Here is a 20,176-nt window from a genome sequence, read left to right as displayed (position 1 = left end):
CTGGAGACATGGATACTCCACACACAAATGTCCGAACCTGTGATTGAACACACAATCTCCGAACTGTGACGCTAACCACTCTTCCACCAGGAGTCACTTATTTGAATTGATTCATTTATTTATATATGTATTTAAAAAATGGATCTTTCAATTCATTAAAATATTTTTTAATTGGCCTTTGAAAAACAGGCGAGGACAATATTAGTGTTTTGTGGTTAGATCAACTGGTTCCTCAGCATTAATCGCAGATGAATTAAGTTGTACTATTCATTCATTCATTTTCTGAAACGCTATTTAAGCACAAATACTATCCAAAATACTAAACTATTTTAGTTGCCTATAGCTGTCCCATTACATGGTACTTTAAATTAGTACGAATTTGAGAAAACAACTGAAAATAAAATTAAAATCATAAGCCTTTTTGATGACAAGATCAGTCAAAGAATTTGTTTTATTAGTCCATCAGACTAAGATTTGCCATTTTTCGTGAATGGAAAGACAAGCCCCCCCACCCCCAAAATTGGTTTAAATTAACTTTTATTTCAACATCATTTAAATCATTAGGAAAAGAAAAGCATTAAAAGAGTAACATTTAGAGAATAAAGACACTGTCAAATTGAGCAAATTGGGCTAAATCTTAACAGTGAGTGCAGTATTGAAAAATATGAGCTTCTCAAAAGCCTCTTTTGAAAACGAAAACTTTATCAGAACTTGCTAAAATCAAAGTTGACACAGGAACGACAACAGTAAATAGGAAGTTTGACCGCCAGCAAAAATTCTTGAAATGTAAGAGGACATTAAAATCTGTGAAAAAGACAACACCGTACTCAGTAACTCGTTCTTTAGGGTGCTAAAAACTTTGTCCCATATCCCGTTCTTTTTTTGGATCTCCACCGATAAAAGGTGACTCTGCCCAACGTCGGATCGCTCCACCTTAGTCTCCGTCCTCATAGAAATCCTTAATCTCAAAAAGGGCTGGAGTAACTTGCGCACGAGGCGTTTAGACGAGCTTCTTGGCCTCGAAGAAGCCCTTGAGGTGTCTCATCTGCCAGATGCCAATGGCCACCAGGATGAGGGTCTGAACGATGGACCACCAGAGGACACGTTGGTTGGTGCTCTCGCTTGTTTGACGGAAGCGCTCCTCTCGGAACTGCAAAAAGAGACGCAATGACAACGTTCTTAGACAGGAGTGTCAAAAGAATGGAAAAGTATTGGTACAAAAATGTTGTATCCGTAATGAAATTTGATTACCGTATTTTCACGACTATACGGCGCATCATATTTTTAGCCGCAGTGTCAGTAACAAGTGCTATTTCTCTATTTTACACACACAAAGGACGCACCGTTTTTATAGACGCAGCCAGGCACGGCAAAACATACACCAGCTTAAACATACGGACACACGCTAAAAACACGTTTTTAAAAAGGCAACGGAAGCAAAACTGAGTTTGGTTGTACTTTATTTAGCCATTTTACAATGTACTCACGTCATCATCCCCCACAAATCCATCTAAGTCCTCATTTTCTGTGTCCGAATTGAACAATTGTCCGAATCAGTCATCGAAAACGCCGAGTTTTATACGTTCGTCCAGGCGGCCACAATCCATTCGCAAATAGTAGCTAGCGTAACTATTCCAACGCTGCCTTCCATGCTTCGTAAAGCTGTGTTGATGTCGATGTCCAGGCCACAATCCATTGGGTGTATTGACAAAAGAACTATATATCCCAGCAGTCACTGCGCAGTACTTTTTCTACGGGGAAAATAGTAGAGTCGGGGGCTGCTTGCCGTAGTTGTGAGAGCCGTAGAGGATGGTGTACCCTATCAACTGATTTATTTTATTTTATCGTGATAACAATTTTAGTATTGGTCCATATATAAAGCGCACTGGATTATAAGGTGCCCTGTCTATTTAGGAGAAAAATTAAGACTTTTATGTGCGCCTTATAGTCGTGAAAATACGGTATATGTGTATCGATACTCAATTTTCTTCCCCACATTTACCAGAAATTTGCTGTTATGGAATAAATCAGATTTTGCACAGCACTTGTTAGAAATGGTAATGAGTTGTTCACTCATTGGACTCCATTGTCATTTTTTCTTATTTCATTTTATTATACATTTACCTGCAACGAAGTAGAAGATTGTCCTTGCAATTAAAGAACGCATTGTTTACTTTTAGTTAGGCACACATTATTTAGTGTGAAAATAACATGTGAAATGATATAATAATGTGTTAATAATTTCACACATAAGGCGCACCCAAACTATGAAAAAAAACTGCGATTTATAATCCGAAAAATACGGTAATACTTTACTTACTGATAAAAGGAGTTTCCCGTTTTCATGCAAATGTTCTGAAAATGTTCCAAAAATCTAAAGCATGTTAACTTGGATTACAATGGAATAAATTTATCCAACTTTTTTTTTAAATGGCCATGTGAGAGGTAAATTTACATAGTTTTTTTGTGAGGGTGGAAAAAAAGTCTGTTTGGCAATGGTGATAATGGATTCAGTTGATTATTATTTTATCTATTTCACATTGAACAGCAACATTTGTTTTGAAGGCAAATTTATAAAAATAAAGATGCCTGTCAAAATTTCTGAAGGTTTTATTATTCAATATTTTTTATAGTGTTAGCGAGTTGTCTTATCTTTTATTGCACGACAGAACCACAAAAAATATAAAAATATTTTACTTATTCACACGTTTGATGATGTGATAGTTGTCGTGATTTACAATTATCGATAGAGGGATACATTTTTTTAATTGAGATTTTTGTCGCATCGCCCAGGCGTAATTCAAATGTTGAGGCTGTAGTCGATGTTGTCAAGTATCCAAGACGTGTAAAGACATACACATTGGTCTCCAGAGGTAATGACACAGCGAACGTGGCAGTTAATCAATCAGTTGGCTGTCAATTGAACAGTGAACGTAACTCTCTCTAAACTCGTTTGGTGGTTGATCACCTTCCTGCGAGTACTAATCGTTGTTTTTTTTGCATTTGGTAATAAACTGGGACTTTTTTGTCCCCAAAATTTTTTGGGGTGTGTTTTGGTCAAAATTGATAGCCTATACCTACATTGTCTCAATTCATGAAACGTTTGTGTAGAAGTTATGCGCACATCATTAGTATTTATTGCATTTGCTACATTTAGTATAAGCTTTGCCTGAATTTGAATTTTCATTAGACACAGTCGCCATCATTTTATTTCTTGCCACCAATGAAGGTTTTGTTTATCGTTATTCTTAACACGATATGCCGAGGCCGTTGCCGCGCTAAAAGTCCCCCCCTCTCTGTCCCTCTCTCTCTCCCCTCCGCGAAATCCGTCTAATATTAGTAATATTAAACACATTTTAGTACTATTAAACCACTAGTTATTTGTTACGTTGTTAATAGATGGTGAATTACAAACAAATAAAAATGTTTTTCCAATCCAATATCCTGTTTTGGGTGTTGTTTTCAGAGGGTTGGAACGAATTAATTTGTTTTTAGTTCATTTCTATGGGAAACGTTTGTTTGAGTTACGAGAGTATCGACATACGAGCTCAGTCCCGGAACGCATTAAGCTCGTATCTCGAGGCACCACTGTAGTGAGTAAAACAAAGAGGTCTCGCACTGACCCTTTGGTAGTTCTGCTCCTTCTGGATCTGATCCACCTGCTCCACCAGCTGCCTGACTCGCAGCTGGAGCTCCGACAGTTTATCTTTGGCGGCAATCTCGGCGTAGTTGTTGGCGTGCTCGCCTACCTGGATGTCGAGGTGAACTCTCTGGGGGCAAAGGTAAAATGTTAGTCAACACCGGTCAAAGCCGAGCACGTGTGGCCTGCGTCCTTACCAGCATGCCCCCGGCAAAGAGAGAGAACTTGGACGAGTTGGAGTGCAAGCAGATCTGATGCTCTCCCGGCGTGTGAGATGTGAAGGTGAACCTTCCCTCGGAGCCGTACTGGCGAGACAGGATAACCTGAGGGCACCCAAACGTACTCTTGTCACAATACTAAAATTTTCAACTCAATATCAATACTTAAAATATACATGTATACAAAATACATAGCATGTTTGATATTGCATAAATGAAAAAAACAACAGGTAATTTTTGTTAATAATACTGAGTGCTTCTCCATTGGGGTACTCGGTCGTTTGGTCGCCGGGAAGGTTATTGATAATTACCATTTAAATCGTTGCTCAAATTCCCTAAATACAAACTGCGAATTATCATTTAGTCATACTTAATGCCCTATTAATTATTAGGCTAAAGAAAAGCTCCAAATTTCCCGTACTTTTATTGTGTTTTGTTGGAGAACTTGTCAAGACCCTGACTCACGTCCCTTCCTAAGGCGACAACTCATGTACATACAAACTCTTATACACTCACACGTCCGCTCAGTGAAACTGCTCAGGGCCATTGTTGGCTTTTATTGATGCGTAGACGTGTTGTTTTACCTTGTTTTGTCGCCGGTCTTTTGGTCGCCCGTTGTTTGGGTCTGGGAGACCAAAAGTCCGGCGACCAAACGACCGCACACGCTCCATTGGTGGTAAAAATGCTCATCTTTCAGTGCTAGTTCCATACCTTTTCAACTGAGTGGACCGAATAAATGAACGGTTTTGACCCTGAGCGTCGTCAATGGCTGCCAATGACTTGACAAAAAACATTGTCACTCTAAGTGGTCTCCGATACGGAAAAAAATCCTTAATCATGATATTGGCCATTTTAGATCACTATAGCAATATGCCACAATCTTTTCTGTTTTTTATTATTTCATCAAAAAATATGTAGTAGCAGTAGTAGTAGTAGTAGTACATGAGCATATATAGTATAGCACAGGGGTCTCCAACTCCGGTCCTTGAGGGCCCCTATTCAGTCTGTTTTCCATGTCTCCCTCCAACAACACACCTGAATCAAATAATCATGATCGTTATCAAGCTCCTGGACAGCTTGCTTATCAGTTGATCATTTGATTCAGGTGTGGTAGAGGAGGGAGACCTGGAAAACAGACTGGATATGGGCCCTCCAGGACCAGAGTTGGAGGTTAAATTTGCATTGGTGCTGGTGTGCGTGTTTATTACTAATAAAGGGTGCCAAATTGAAGCATAGCAGTCAAGGTTCCCTCTAATTTTTCATGTGTGGGCATACGGACAACATCCCTGAGCACACAGAGGACCAGTGTGAGCAACATCATAAATGATTGATATGGGCACAGACCAGTATCACACCTGCCATAAGCAGGTGCATGTCTACCACCCATAAATGATCTAGTCATAATAAAATTTAATGATTAATATCTATGAATAAATCGTCTTAATAAATGTCACTAGAATATGCACAAATCTGACTTAAATTTTACCTTATTTTTCACGTCTGTCGTTCTTCTCATTCTCACTCAAATGACTTTTCTGCTGAATGTGTCACTTGAAATAGTCAAGCTTCCACTTATTTCCAATACGTTTCCATCGGAAACTTCGCATACAACTTTAGCTTCGCTGCATGTTTTGTAGAGACCTTTCTCACCCAATTTGACCGCTTGTTTTTCTCTTTGCACATACTTTGACAGCCATTGTTAGCAGTGGCAACAACATCAAAGCTCTCGACATAATGAGTAGCTGCCCAGGTCGTTTACGTTAAAACATGAAAAGGCTGTCAGGAAAGAGGCACGACGGCAACTGATCTGAAATAACCCAGTTTTAAATTGAATTCTTCATATTGGCTGGTCGGATTATAAAAAGGTTGAGACAATATACGTCAATTGTCAAAATATCGACCCCGATTAGCGGTTGAACTATAGTCTATAGACACATTGTACATCAATAGTTATCTAGACTACTAGATTATATAAAATATCCCCGAGTAATTCAAAACCAAATTGGTGACCTGGGTGAAGGAGAGGACCCACCTTCTCGTCAGGGTCTTTGACCTCCACGAACATGCCCAGACCCTGAGTGGCAGGCAGATACTCTTGCTTGCTTTTGTCATAAAGCTGAGTCCGGTAGTTGCCTGCAAATAACGTGACACAAAACAGCATTTATTACTGCCGATTTTACTCTGTAACTGTATGATTGTTTTCATGTTCACAAATATCCCAGTCATTACCAAGATAATCATTGTGTTTTCACCATGGACTAAATATATTGCACACAATTTACTTTTGGATTTTCGTTCTTTCGTGGTGGTGCAATCAATTCTCTACATGCGATTTGGGATGACAGTATTTTTTTCTTCATATTTAGTCACCTTGGCAGCAAACCTACATGACTAATTTCCTGTAAGGAATTGGTATTTCAAAATCAATCATTTTGCATTATTATATGATTTTCAAAAGAAATTTGAAAATCCATACATTAATAAAATAATAAAGGGTTAACAAGTGTAATTTATTACTAGCGGCTAAATTTTGTAAATAAAAAAAACTAATAGAAACAGTGATGGAGTATTGTTCAAAGTTAACTTAGTTCAAAGCTTTAACGCAGCCTAATAAAGCACAATGCGCATAGGTTCACTTAAATCGTTAAAATGTTTGTGTATTACGTCGACTTTGAAAGCCAAGCTAGCAGCAACTTTGAAAAAATCGATTATTTCAATTTCAAAAGTTAGCGAGCTATTAATTAGCATTAGGGGGCGGCGCTCACCGGTGATCATTGTGTCATCTGGGATTTCTTCAATGAAACATTTCTTTTCCGTTTCTCCAATGTGGAAGTATAAAGCAGGGACGAGCCCGTAAAAAACGTGAAAAAGTAAAAACGTCAAGAGAGCCGAACACATCCTGACGGCAGCCATCTTTGCCTGTCAGGGAGAACTGCGCCGTCTGTCTGCGCAGCGCATGCGCACGAGCGGTTACGCCACGTCAACCGAACCAATCGGTATCCTGGCCAATCAGCGCCTTTTCTTTATAGGTATTTTTTAATTCTCGTAATCATTTTAGGTTAAAACGGGGGACAAAAAAACACAAATGGGAGAAAAGCTACAAAAAAATCGTGACGCTAAAATGTTTGCCTTTTATAAAAAGGTATGGAGCGCACATTTTATATTGCTGGACCAGCCAAAAAAACGGAAACTAACAAAGAAGCGTCACTTCCGCTAAGGCTTAGCGGCTAAGACGTTTCCATGGTAGCCAAACATGGCGCACGGTAAGTAACATGCTCTCTTAATAAATAGCAATTGGAATCGAGCGCTGATAAAAACAATAAAGAAATTGTTGATCTATTATATTTTCAAGCTTTTACTTCTATGAACGTGTTTTAACTGCAGATGTTTGTTTGATGCGTGCTTTTTTTAACTCATTAACTGCCATTGACGGTACGAGACCTATAACAAACATCATCAACAATCGTACATATTTACATATATATGTTCATTACCATGAATATAAATATGTTCAATAATACTTGCTGTCACTTATTAAATTAATCAAACTCAAAATTTCTACCTTTCTAACGATTTGAATGTTATTTTATAAATTGACATTGGATGCCAATACATGCTTACTAGGTGGCTTGGCAGCGATTGTTTGATTAAGCCCTCCCAGTCAAAATGGATTGAACGTATATTTCCCTGTCAATGAAGAGTCGGAAATTTCCTGTTTCATTGTTGTACTTGCGAATATGTCGACGTTTTTGTGTGGTCAATGTAAAAATAGGTCATTCTTAGAAGAATTCAAGATCCTCACCAGGATCACGTGGCATTGGGGCCTGTCCTAGATGAGTAGTATAGGCAGGAAGCAGGTTATACCCTGATCTGATTTTTCTTGATCTAGTTTAAAAAAAAACTGAGATTCGTAGCATAAACACAGTATTAATACAAAAATAGTAAATATATAAAATATAATTTGAAAATATCAACAAAAAATTAGAACATCCTAAAATAAAACATTCATTCATTGATTTCTGAATCCTCGAAAGGGTCGCGGAGGGTGCTGTAGCCTATTCCAGCTAACTATGGGTACCAGGCGGGGGACACCCTGAATCGGTGACCAGCCAATCGCAGGGCACAAGGAGACGAACAATTTGGAGTGTTCAGCTTGCCTACTCTTCATGTTTTTGGGAAGTGGGAGGAAACTGGAGTACTTGGAGAAAACCCACACAATCCCAGCGAGAACGTGCAAACTCCACACTGGGGGACCGACCTGGGGTCGAACCTACAGCCCCACAACTGTATGGGCAACATGCTAACCACTCAGCCCAAAATAAAGTATAACAGATAAAAAAATTAAAAAACAAATATCTTTCCTAAAATAAAATAGGAATCAATTGAAAATTGCAGAGATAGAGTGGTTACCACATCCGCATCCGTCTCACAGTTCGGAGATTGAGGGTTCCATCCCCAGTGGATTCCTGTGTGGAGTTTGTGTGTTCTCCCCAGGCCCGTGTGGGTTTTCTATGGGTTCCCCGGTTTCCTCCCACATCCCAAAAACATGCACGCTAGGCTAATTGTACACTAAATTGTCGCTAGGTATGAGTGTGAGCGTGACTAGTTGTCTGTCCCCTAGTGCCCTGCGATTGGATGGCTACTAATTCAGGGTGTCACCTACCAGAGTTGGTTGGGATTGGCTCCAGCACCTCGCGGCCCTTGTGTGGATAAGGGGTAAAGAAAATGAATGAATGAATGAATAAAAATCCCCCTTTTCACTTTTTAAAAAAAAAATGAAATATTTATTCTGTTTTAAAAAAAATATTTTCTTTAATTTTGTATTTTGATGTACCTATATATTTCCCTATGGTTTTCATGTACACCTGTTAAATCTAAATTCTTCAATCAACGCATTAAATTTATTTTTGTTTATTTTAAATTTTCAATTAAAAAAAGAGAAAACATGTTTTCTGATCTCTGTAGTCTGTGATAGACACAGATTGTTTTTGGATGGGGCATCTATCACCGGCAATGGCAGGGAATCTGTTAAAAGTGACTTTACCTAAATATTTGATGCCACGCTCGGGGCGCTGCATGCAATTGACTGCCATGTCATCATTTGTCTCCAGGCAAGCAGCCAATCGTATCCTTCTGCTGTGGTTTGATTGCACGTGTTCATGACCTTCACGTGCGAAACCTTGACACACTGGTCAGCTGTCGTCGACTCCCTTGCAGTTGCTGCTGAATTTGAACTGCTGGTACTTTGGCGCCTTCTTCCTGGCGGACGTCCTCATGTTCATTTACAAAGGTGGTTTGGCGCCAAATCCGTGCTGTATGATATGACGATTTTTAGTGTCTGAACGACAAAACTTTCTAGCGATATTTTACATGTCTTTTGCCTTGAAGGAATTTGCAGTCCATATTTTAGTCGGCTGATGGGGGCCAATTTGTGCGGACTTGCTACATGGATAACATTTTCAGTGATGTCTAATGCATTTTTGTCGTGGGCCCTGTGATATTTGAAGTTTTATTTGGAGGGTTGTTATTTTTACCAACTAGGCTGCCACAATTAATCGACTACATTTTCTGAAAAGGGATAACTCATTTGCAGTGGCATTAGGGCAAAACGTCAGGTGCTATGAGCGCTAAAATGTTGTCTTTCTTGCCAGGCGTTTTGCTGCCCTACCCGACGAATAATCTGATTTTGGACGGGACCCTGCTGCTTCTCTTCCTCGGTCTGGAAAGTCTCCGGATCTTTTATGGTGGGTGCTCTTCTCATTCACTCATCCAGATCCATTGACAGTGAAAGACATCAAATCCATTTCAACTGCCATGGCAGGCATTGAGTGATCATCTTTCACTGCCATTGATGGCGAAGTATGTCCAATTCAATTTGACTGGGAGGGGCGTCCCGTTTATGGATCAAACATGAACCATTTTCGATCGCCGTCAATGGCAGCCAAAGTGTTAATCATTCATTTCAGTTCATTTAAGAAAATACATGTGTATATATGCTTTGTATTCATATATTTAATATTTCTTTTTTTTACCTAAATCATTTTTATCCCGAAAAAATATTTAATACTGTATTTAATCAAAATTGGATAATCGCAAACATCTGCTTTACGTTTTACTTATTTTTAGAGTATATATTTTAACCCTTAAAACAGTGAATATTCTTTAAAAAAAAGAAAATAATTAAAAATAAACTTTTTCTTGATACCTAAAACTAAATATTGAATGACTAAACTATGAACCGATTCTCCATCTAAATCCAAATATCAACAATTAAAAGAATTGTTTGACAGTCTTGTTTTTTATTTATTTATTTTTTGATAATGTTCAATATGATGACGCAAATGCCTAAACCTCAGCTCCCGAAGCCAGTTTAAATGTGTACCAGTAAACACGGTCGACTTAACAACGTTGGCCGAGAAATGTCAGGTGGAGTGCATCGTCCAAACGCTTTGCAAAAACAAATCAATGCACAAATGCAAATTGCCACACACACACGAACCCCAAATCTCTATCTCAGAGTGTACATTTTTAGCAAATTTCTCTAATGTTTTCAAGCTATGCACGTCTTTTTTTTGTTTAACTAAAAAAGAAATGAAATGCAAACAACACATTCATTCATTTTCAAAGTCAAGTCAAAAGCCTTTATTGTCATTATATACAGCTGCGTATAACGAAATTGGTGGTGCTAGTCCACAAAGTGCGTTTTCCCAGTAAAAACATAAATAGGTATGTAAAAATATAAAAAGTCACGTCCGGGCAAGGTAAATTCTAAAATATTGCACAATCTTAAGACACAGACGCTCCCCTACTTACGAACGAGTTACGTTCCGAGCGATTGTTTGTAAGGTTAATTTTTTCGTAAGTTGCTTCAGTGCTATATTTTGTATTATAATTTATGTTTAAGGCCTATATGGGTATATTGAAGGTTTATATAAGTATGTTTAAGGCTTGTATAAGTAACACACAGTATGTACATGTACGTAATAAGATAAATAAAATGAAGTTTAACTTACTTTTGGAAGATGTACTCGATGCTTAAGGAGATGATGATGGAGGAGGAGGAGGAAGAGGGGATTTTATATCATGAGAGGGTCTTCGTCGTCGCTGGAATGGGCTTCAAAAGTTACTTCCTCCTCCGTAACTTCAATGTTGGAAGAAGTTGAGGGTCGAGGAGAAGAAGATGAGGGTTGATTAGTATCTTCCGAGGATTTACTAGAAACTGGCCGAAAGAAGCGATCTAACGACGATTGCACAGTTTTCTTCTTTTTTTCATCATAATGATGAGGTAGTACTGTATGGCATCATTCAATTGATTTGCAACCTTTGTGCAACGTTCAATATTTGGGTCTTGCGATGAGTTCCGTCTCGAATTTCTTCATGGGGACAGGCGTTTCTTCCTCCTCCTCCTCGACACGTTGCTGAGCCTCCTCCCTCTCACAGCGCCAAGCGTCGGTATTAGCGGTGGAAAGAAGCACTACTCGGAAAAAGGTGCGCAATAGAAAATCTAACTTACAGCATCTCTTTTCGAACATTTTTCGATATACTATGCCATATGCGCAGACATGTTCATATGTACCGTTGTTCGTTACTCGAATGTTCGTAAGTAGGGGAGCGTCTGTATTGCACATTGTTATTGCACAGCCCGAAGTTATTGTACAGAAGCGATTTATGAACCGTTTATCCTCACAAGGGTCGCAGGGTTTGCTGGAGCCTATCCCAGTTGACTTCGGGCACCTGGCAGGGGACACCCACCCTGAATTGGTGGCCACCCAATCGCAGAGCACAAGGAGACGGACAAGCATTCATACTCACACTAAGGGCAATTTTGAGTGTTCAACCAGCCCAGTTTTTGGGATGTGGGGGGAAACCGCAGTACCCGGAGAGAACATGCAAACTCCACACAGTGGGATCGAACTCAGAACTGTGAGGCCAACGTGGTAATCACTCGGTCGCCGGGCTGCCTTGCAACCAACACAACAAACCAATGTTATATAAAGCGCAGTTGACAGCGGCAACAGTCAACTTGACTGATCCCCTTGCTTTTGGATCTACTGTTGAACCGAGTCTACGTCTTTTTGCATTGGTCTAGCAGCTATTTTCATTGGCGCGTTGGACAGTTTGCATTCGTGTTTTAGGCAATTGGGGTTCCAATTGTGACGATTTACATTCCTGGTCCCTATTTGCAGGTGTGCTTTGGCCAATTTGCCTTTTCTTTTCTTTTGCAAAGCGTTTCGACTGCAGTTCAATTGATACTTCTTGCTCACCTTAGTTAACGATTATGAGATAACCCACCAAAAAAAGGCTCGAGAAGCCATAGTATAAAGACCACAGGAGTCGGCCATCTGACGTAGATGCCGCCTGGACATTTCCCGCTTTCTTCAAAGCCTGACTTGATCTCCATTTGCCAGGGTGGAAGGGCAACCTTTGCGAGCATGCAGTGACCACCACGCTGTCGCTGCTCCTGCTCCTTCCGTGCGTCACGCTATGCGTCTACTTGTTGTTGCTGCAAACCTTCGTGTTGCGTATAGAGTTCCTGATGTGCTGTGGTCTGCTTTGCTTCTACGGACTTCAGTTCCTGCTTAGCGTGCTGGCATTGTCTGGCTTCTCTAGGTGAGCTCTGCCCACCCAAGTGATCGCCATCTCATGCTCGGCTTCGAAAAGTTACATCCTTTTTCTTCCCGCAGGTCCAAAGTTAACTGAAGAGCACCACGTGAAAAAGATGTCTCGTTTGGCTAATGCGTCAGCTGCCGTTGACGGTGATTCGTAAACCAGATCAGGTTGAAAAATGAGCTGTTTTTCCATTCAGCACAGAATAACTTTGTCAAATTACCACTTAAAGAGCTGACAACCTCCCTCAACCCCATTTCAGGAGTCCCCTTGTCCCATTTCCCGAGTTTTTCCGGAGTGAATGTGATTCAAGCAAAATCGATACAAAATGGAAAAAATAAAACGTAGGACAATTTATTATCATGTTTTTACATTAATTGATATATTGTGTTTTTGAAAACTATTGAAAAAGTACAGCATAATGAAAATAAGTATAATTTGTTGATCGTTTATTGGCAAATTCAAATTTCCACAACATTACATACGTTTTTCAGCTGGTCCCTTACCCGCAATGTGCAAATGTCGGTTCTTTTGGAGACGGATTCAACATGGGATATTTCGTTGAATACGAACCAATAAACATCTGTGAGTTTCTGGGTTTCTTATTAAAAGTTTTATCCAAATTGCCATCCATTTTGCGCTTATCCCGAGCAGGCATATTAATAAGACTTACCAGTGCTGTGTACGCCTACTTCCTTTAGAACAGCCCTGGAAATGATAGGATTTGTGGTTTAGTCAGCCTTAATAATACTTCCCTTGTGAAAAAAACGAAAATGTTAAAGCGATAGAGGCTACCCATGCAATCGATTCCAGATTGATTACAATGCTGAAGTCGCACAAGACGAATCATTTGTCAGAACTTCTAACTCGAATGATTCACAATCCAATCGTGTTACCGAATTGATCCGGTTTACAGTGCAGTTGAATCAAATGCGGAAGTATGACACGGAAGCCGTAACGATGGTGTGAATTTTGAGGCATTTAAATTGGAATTTTTTCTACTTTTCCGAAATGGTTACTTCAAAAAAAAATTAAGTGACAATTTTTGGGGGGGATTTCCGGAGTTTAAGGAGGTTTACGTTGCTTGTCCGGGTGAACTCTGGAAATTCCGGAGAAGTTGTCAGCTCTGTAAAATGCTCCACGGATTCAGTCCATAAATTATAGTCCATAGTTTATCATCTACTGCAACTGACGGCAAAAGAAGTCCAGACCAAACGGACAAATTAAAATTCCCTTGACACATAACATTATGATAATATTATGTCTCAAGGGAATGTAAATAGGTTTTGGGTAGAAAATGCTTAATATTGGTCTGGAATGAATTCAAGGATGTGACTTTGATTTTGAATATTGGAGTGTGGGGGTTAAGGTTTCCAAGTTGTTGTGCTGACTTGGTTGGGGTTATTGAGTGGGTTATCAACCCATTGCCTCTCAAAGGCATATGAGTTCATCATTATTCTCCAAAAATGTTTTAATTTATGGTCAAAATCTGAAAATATTAATCAAATTATTAAAAATTGTTATTATTTTCATATATATACATATATATATATATATATATATATATATATAAAACAAGTATATTTTTGGTTATTATTTTAATTTTGTGTCCAAATCATTATTATTTGGTCCAGAAAGTTTCCTTTTCATGAAAAAAAAAGTACATTTTCTGGTAACTAGAAAATATAGGTAGATTTTAAAAAAAAATCTGGTATGATTCATTTTTGGTCCGGATTGGTAATGTTTGATCCATACTTGGGACCCGTTCAATAACTGCCAACACCTCCTGACCAAATGGGTTGGACGTCTGTCGCTGTTACCGGCAGCGAACCATTATCATTCATAATTCACCTATCCTACCTAGTTCAAACATATTTGACTTCTATCCCTGACAATGGCAGTGAATGAGTTTAATACAATCTTGTTTTGCATATTATAAATTATGCCACTTGTCTTACGTTGACATTTCTACTTTTATACAAAAACAATAAAATCCCATGAATTATTCAATTTTGTCTCGCTTCCAGTAGTTCTTTCTCACGCTCGAAAGTCAGTTTAATTTAGCACGAAGAAATTTGGTGGGATTATCTATCATAAGAAGATGTACAAAAAGTAAAGTGTTTCCAACAGAGTCAATCATCTTGGTTTAAAGGAGCCATTTAGGAGCCACGATGTTGCGTTCCCTCCCTGGGTGTGACATGACAACAAACAGCAGGGGGCGACAAAACGCTTGGCTACGCTCAAAGAAAGCATTTCAGAAGCCATCTTGAATAATGCAGTAACTTTTACATTTCGGAGACTTTGAGAGATTCCTCCCATGGCCATCAATTTTTTTTGTTTTTTTATTTTTTGTATTTATTTTTTGCACGATGATCTGGATTGTTTTAAATGTTCCGATTAGAGCTCCATCGTCTCGGCAATGCCATAGAACGAGACAATGGACGCAGCCAGTCTTACCCCGACACGCTTGGAAAATGGCATCCTCAAATTCCTTCAATCTCACAGTTGTGGTCTCGTGTTCCAACATGTTCCTGAAATGTAAATAATGGAAAAATCATTTCATAAACCAGGCAACCAACTACAAAGATGAACGAAGCCTACTGTAAGCGAGCCATGAAGGAAACCAAACATGGTTATCATATTCATTCATTTTCTGAACCGCTTATCCTCACAAGGTTTGCTGGATTCTCTCCCAGGCAACCACAAGCACCAGAATCAGTGGCCAGCCAATCACGGGTCACAAGGAATCGAACAACCATTCACACTCGGGCAATTTAGAGTCTTCAACCGGTCTACTCTGCATTTTATTGGGATGTGGAAGAAAACTGGAGTACTTAGAGAAAACCCATCCAAGCCCGGGGAGAACATGCAAACTCCACACAGTGAGGACTGACCTGGGATTGAACCCAGAACTGTGAGACTGAGATGCTAAACACTCGCGCCGGGCCAGTTAATCATCAAAATATGCAATACTATATTTTTAATTTGATTCAGGATGGATCTTGTTTCGGTTCTTTTGATCGTGATATACGCCAAATCAGTTTTAACCAGGAGGATCGGTGGTGTTAGGGCTCAGTCTGACTGTCAAAAATCTTGGCAGTGACTGAAATCTGCTTTAGGCAAGTCTTGGTCTGAATTTGATAGGTGTCTTGGACTCTTGGGTGGGTCTTGGTGTTGTTTTGTGTTTGGTTTGACTTTTAAAAGTCTTCATCTTGACTGATTTCTGGATTTGACTTGTGGTCTGGAAACCTAGAGTCTTAATCTTAACAGTCAAGACTTGTGTTGATTTGGTTTTGGTCTTTGAGATTTTGTTTCGGTCTTGTTCTCGCCTTGACTTGGTCGTCTCCTATTTCTGGCTATGGGCAGGTGTTACTTTTGATTTTGATCGTGTTTCACTCCTGGTTTTGGTCTTCTTTTTGGTCTTGGTCCAACTCTTGTATTTGTCCTAATTCTAAAAATTCCTTTTGATTTTAATTGCATTTTAGGCCTGCCTGCTCTTAGTCTTGTTTTGGTCTTAGTCCAAGTCTTGTTTTTGTGTCGATTATAAAAATTAAACTTGATTTTAATGGTGTTTCAGTCCTGGTCTTGGTCTTCTTTTTGGTCTTGGTTCAACTCTTGTATTTGTCCTAATTCCAAAAATTCCTCTTCATTTTAATTGCATTTTAGGCCTGTCTGCTCTTAGTCTTGTTTTGGTCTTAGTCCAAGTCTTGTTTTTGTGTTGATTATAAAAATTACACTTGAATTTAATAGTGTTTCAGTCCTGGTCTTGGTCTTCTTTTTGGTCTTGGTTCAACTCTTGTATTTGTCCTAATTCTAAAAATTCCTCTTGATTTTAATTGCATTTTAGGCCTGCTCTTAGTCTTGTTTTGGTCTTAGTCCAAGTCTTGTTTTTGTGTTGATTATAAAAATTACACTTGATTTTGATTGTGTTTCAGTCCTGGTCTTGGTGTTGTTTCGGTCTTGGTCAAAGTCTTGTTTGTTGTTGTCAGCAATTTCTAGATTTTGGGCAAGCCTTGCTCAAGTCTCGCGTACCAGACTTGCATATTGCCACATGAGCTGTGATGTGATTGGTCCCAAGTTTTTTTTTTCCTGGCAAAAGTTACTGCGTTAAGGAGAGAGCAGCCTGAATGGCCAGTAAAGACGGCACCTGAGTAAGCCCTCCCCACGGGCAGGGTGCGACGTGGCGCTTTCCATCCCGCATGGAAGCTTCCAGAAAGGCTGACAAGAAGAAGGGAGGGGGAGGCCAGGAAGGAGGTGTCTCGCTCACTCGACCCTTTCCTTGTTGGCACGCAGTCTGTTCCCATTTTTTTACATGTCTGGCTCCGCCCTTGTTGATGTGCCGACGTGGCGTCTGTGCAGGTCGCCGGCTTAGGCACGCATCACGATAATGACCAGATCAAAAAAGTTACCTGTATTATTTACCAAAGTAAATGTGCTGCGACTTTGTTTGTTGCTAATATACAATTTAAAAATGTAATGATTAATGTTAGAAGTGAGGGCATACAGACAGATTTTCCCCCTTTTTTATTTTCAAGTTTTAAATACTGAATACACACTGTTTTTTTCTCGTGGAGCGGTGGAGAGTGGTTAGCACGTCTGCCTCACATTTCGGAGATTCAGAGTTCTATGGCCGGTGAGTTGCGACCTTCCTGTGTGAGGTTGCAAGTTCGTTTTCCCTGTGCCTTTGTGAGTTTTCACCGGGTACTCTGGTTTCCTGCCACATCCCAAAAACAACAAACTGTTTGGTTTATAAATTAAACGGGTTCCCTCACTGCCAGCTCTTCCCTACCCAAAATAGGTTTTAAAAATAGTGAACTTTTGATCCAGTTTGGTTACAAAATAAAACATAAAACTAAAATGTTGGTCATTTTCTATGTTGTTTGACTAATACATGAAAATAAAAGTATATTTTTGGTCAGGAATGATGATTTTTCGGTCCAAAACTCTTAATTTCTGGTCCATAAATTGAGAGTGTTCGATTGCTGCCAACCCTTCTGAGTCCTAAATTAGATTGTTACATTGGTCTCGGGCCACTAGTTTAGTCATTTTCATGATTTCATATAAATGTCACATTTTAACATGAAAAACCAACAACACTTGTTTTTCAGCAGTTTTCTCATTTCCTCCCTCAAGGAAAAAAAACTTAGTCCAACAAGTAACTTATAACTCTCAAGTAGGAATAACATTGGATCATAGCACAGCTGGGTCAACAACAATGTTTGGATTGCATTCCATAAATCACGATTCCACCATTCCAACCTTAAGAGAATATGAAAGGACCACATTTTGGATCTTCTCCCGATCGTCAATATCGAAAATTGTAACTCATGGGCGAGAAAGGTCCAAACAATTTCACTTGAAGTCCCAATATCACCGCGTTTTAGACACTAATTAAATGATAGAATCTTGTCAAAGAGAATTAAAAATAAACTATCAAGACTCACAGATCCATAACTATAGAAATTGTACCAAAAAAATACAATTATGGAACGTTGCCCATCAGCATTCTTAAAAAAACGATGGCTGAGGGCGTGTGCCTCAATGGAAAAAGACTCAGTAGACGAGTACCCATTGGTTTTATCTCGTCTCATCTCATTTTCAGAACCGCTTTACCCTCACTATGGTCGCAGAGGGTGCTGGAGCCTATCCCAATTGACTTTGGGCCAGAGGAGTGGGACACTGAATTGGTGGCCAGCCAATCGCAGGGCACAAGGAGACAAAAAAAAATCACACTCACACTCACACTCATACCTAGGGGCAATTTAGAGTGTCCAATCAGCCTATCGTTCATGTCTTTGGAATGTGGGAGGAAATCATGAGATCATGCAAACTCCAGACAGACCTCGATGGCCTAGTCCAGGGGTAGGGAACCTATGGCTCGGGAGCCATATGTGGCTCTTTCCATGGGTGCATATGGCTCTCCACTAACCTGTGAGGTAAAATAGGTAAATCACTGGTGAGAAAGCTGAGTCCCGAACGCACTAATAGAGCGTCACTGTGGCGTTGACACTACCTCTACCACCACTTTAATCATAATTTTGTTTTTTATTACTCTTCTGCATGCATGATATCATTGATACTGATTTATTAGCAGCATAACAATGTTGTCAAGAGAATCTGGAGACTTTTTGTACTTCAAAAGTGGTGAAATGACCAAAAAATAAATCACACATTTTCATGTATTTTTACTTTTCATTTCTGAGAATGGCTCTCAAAAAATAACATTAGAAAATAGGAATTGTTTATGGCTCTCTCTGTCAAAAAGGTTCCCGACCCCTGGCCTAGTCAAAGTCGTCAGTCTCCACCTGCACTGGGTGGGATCCCACTTCAATCGGCTTCTCCTCATCCTCCTGCAAAGCACCAAAGTTTTAAAACTTAAACCGTTACGTGACCTGTTTTATATATATATATATATATATATATATATATATATATATATATATATATATATATATATATATATATATATATATATAAAGACGCTCCCCTACTTACGAACATTCAACTTACGAACAACGGTACATACGAACATGTCTGCAAATTGCGTTTAAGTCCAAAAATGTTCGCAAGTCCAATTTTGTATTTCGCCCCTTTTTCGGAGTAGTACTTCTTTCCGCCGCTAATACCGACGCCTGGCGCTGTGAGAGCTCAGCTCACCCAGCATCTACCTTCTTCTTCGTTGCAATGCGGAAGTGCGTGAATGTATCTCCAGTGTGCAAAGAACCTATTTCATTTGTATCATTAAATATCTCATGCATCCAATATTGAATATGGTTGGTAAAAAGCTAAAGGCTTCTATTGAGGGAGTTGCAAGGAAGAGGCAAGCCATTTCATTTGAAACGAGTGGCAATAATAACGAAGCTTGATGCGCGTGAGAGTGGTGAGCGTTGCACATTCAGTACCATTTATAAACAGAAAGATCGAGCAGCAGGACCCAAATATTGAACGTTGCACAAAGTTTGCAAATCAATTGAATGATGCCATACAGTGCTAACGCATCATTTATGATGAAAAAAAGAAGAAAACTGTGCAATCGTCATTAGGTCGCTTCTTTTGGCCAGTTTCTAATACATAAATCTCTCTCTCTACAGTACTGTACATATTCTCTCCATTTTATTAAATGTTTTTTTATCAGTACAAACCAATGTGTGTTACTTATACAAGCCTTAAACATACAAATGCACTTGTATAAACCTTCAATATACTTATATCGGCCTTAAACATAAATTATAATACAAAATATAGCACTGAATCAACTTACAAACAAATTCAACTTATGAACAATCGCTCGGAACCAATTGCGTTCGTAAGTAGGGGAGCGTCTGTATATATATATATAATATATATTTTATATATATATAAAATATATATTATATATATATATATATATATATATATATATATATATATATATTATATATATATAATATATATATATATATATATACACACACACGGGGCTGCGTGGGTTTTCTTCGGTTTCCTCCCACATTGAGCGTGAATGGTTGTTTGTCTCCTTGTGTCCTGCGATCGGCTGGCCACCAATTCAGGGTGTCCCCTGAAGTCAGCTGGGATAGCCTCCAACACCCCCCGCGACCCCAGTGAACTAGGAAGCCAGGCTGTGAACGCTCATCTCTCAGTGCCATTGGCTTCCAATTTATTGGGACCGAACTAGTGGACGTGGAAACAAACATTATGTGTTTTAGCATTG

At 39.2% G+C, this 20,176-nt stretch overlaps 2 protein-coding genes across 2 annotated transcripts; one reads left to right on the top strand and one right to left on the bottom strand.

The window, feature by feature from the left end:
• Positions 1–520: 520 nt before the first annotated feature.
• Positions 521–6,837, bottom strand: tmed9 (transmembrane p24 trafficking protein 9). The gene is made up of 5 exons (XM_077610249.1): positions 6,624–6,837; positions 5,891–5,991; positions 3,838–3,963; positions 3,624–3,770; positions 521–1,150 (listed from the first exon to the last, which is right to left on the bottom strand). The coding sequence occupies exons 1-5, from the start codon at positions 6,769–6,771 to the stop codon at positions 1,001–1,003; spliced, it is 672 nt and encodes a 223-aa protein (XP_077466375.1). The 5' UTR covers positions 6,772–6,837; the 3' UTR covers positions 521–1,000.
• Positions 6,838–7,057: 220 nt separating this feature from the next.
• Positions 7,058–14,475, top strand: tmem216 (transmembrane protein 216). Its single transcript, XM_077610447.1, has 6 exons — positions 7,058–7,121; positions 8,970–8,983; positions 9,055–9,148; positions 9,510–9,602; positions 12,267–12,468; positions 12,543–14,475. Exons 1-6 carry the CDS (start codon positions 7,112–7,114, stop codon positions 12,556–12,558), a joined length of 429 nt encoding a protein of 142 aa, XP_077466573.1. The 5' UTR covers positions 7,058–7,111; the 3' UTR covers positions 12,559–14,475.
• The last annotated feature ends 5,701 nt before the right edge of the window (positions 14,476–20,176 follow it).

This window comes from Stigmatopora argus, chromosome 9 (assembly GCF_051989625.1).
Source record: "Stigmatopora argus isolate UIUO_Sarg chromosome 9, RoL_Sarg_1.0, whole genome shotgun sequence".
Taxonomy (NCBI): domain Eukaryota; kingdom Metazoa; phylum Chordata; class Actinopteri; order Syngnathiformes; family Syngnathidae; genus Stigmatopora; species Stigmatopora argus.
Note: the sequence above shows the minus strand (reverse complement) of the source record. Positions and strands in the feature narration are given on the sequence as shown.

Bases quoted from the DNA above. Each gene is read 5' to 3' on its own strand.
- tmed9 (XM_077610249.1), bottom strand. From the start codon at position 6,771: ATGGCTGCCGTCAGGATGTGTTCGGCTCTCTTGACGTTTTTACTTTTT. The intron at 5,992-6,623 runs GTGAGCGCCGCC...CGTTATTTGCAG, and splicing joins AGATGACACAATGATCACCG to GCAACTACCGGACTCAGCTT. The intron at 3,964-5,890 runs GTGGGTCCTCTC...GGGTGCCCTCAG, and splicing joins TCAAAGACCCTGACGAGAAG to GTTATCCTGTCTCGCCAGTA.
- tmem216 (XM_077610447.1), top strand. The intron at 9,149-9,509 runs GTGGTTTGGCGC...CTTTCTTGCCAG, and splicing joins CCTCATGTTCATTTACAAAG to GCGTTTTGCTGCCCTACCCG. The intron at 9,603-12,266 runs GTGGGTGCTCTT...TCCATTTGCCAG, and splicing joins AAGTCTCCGGATCTTTTATG to GGTGGAAGGGCAACCTTTGC.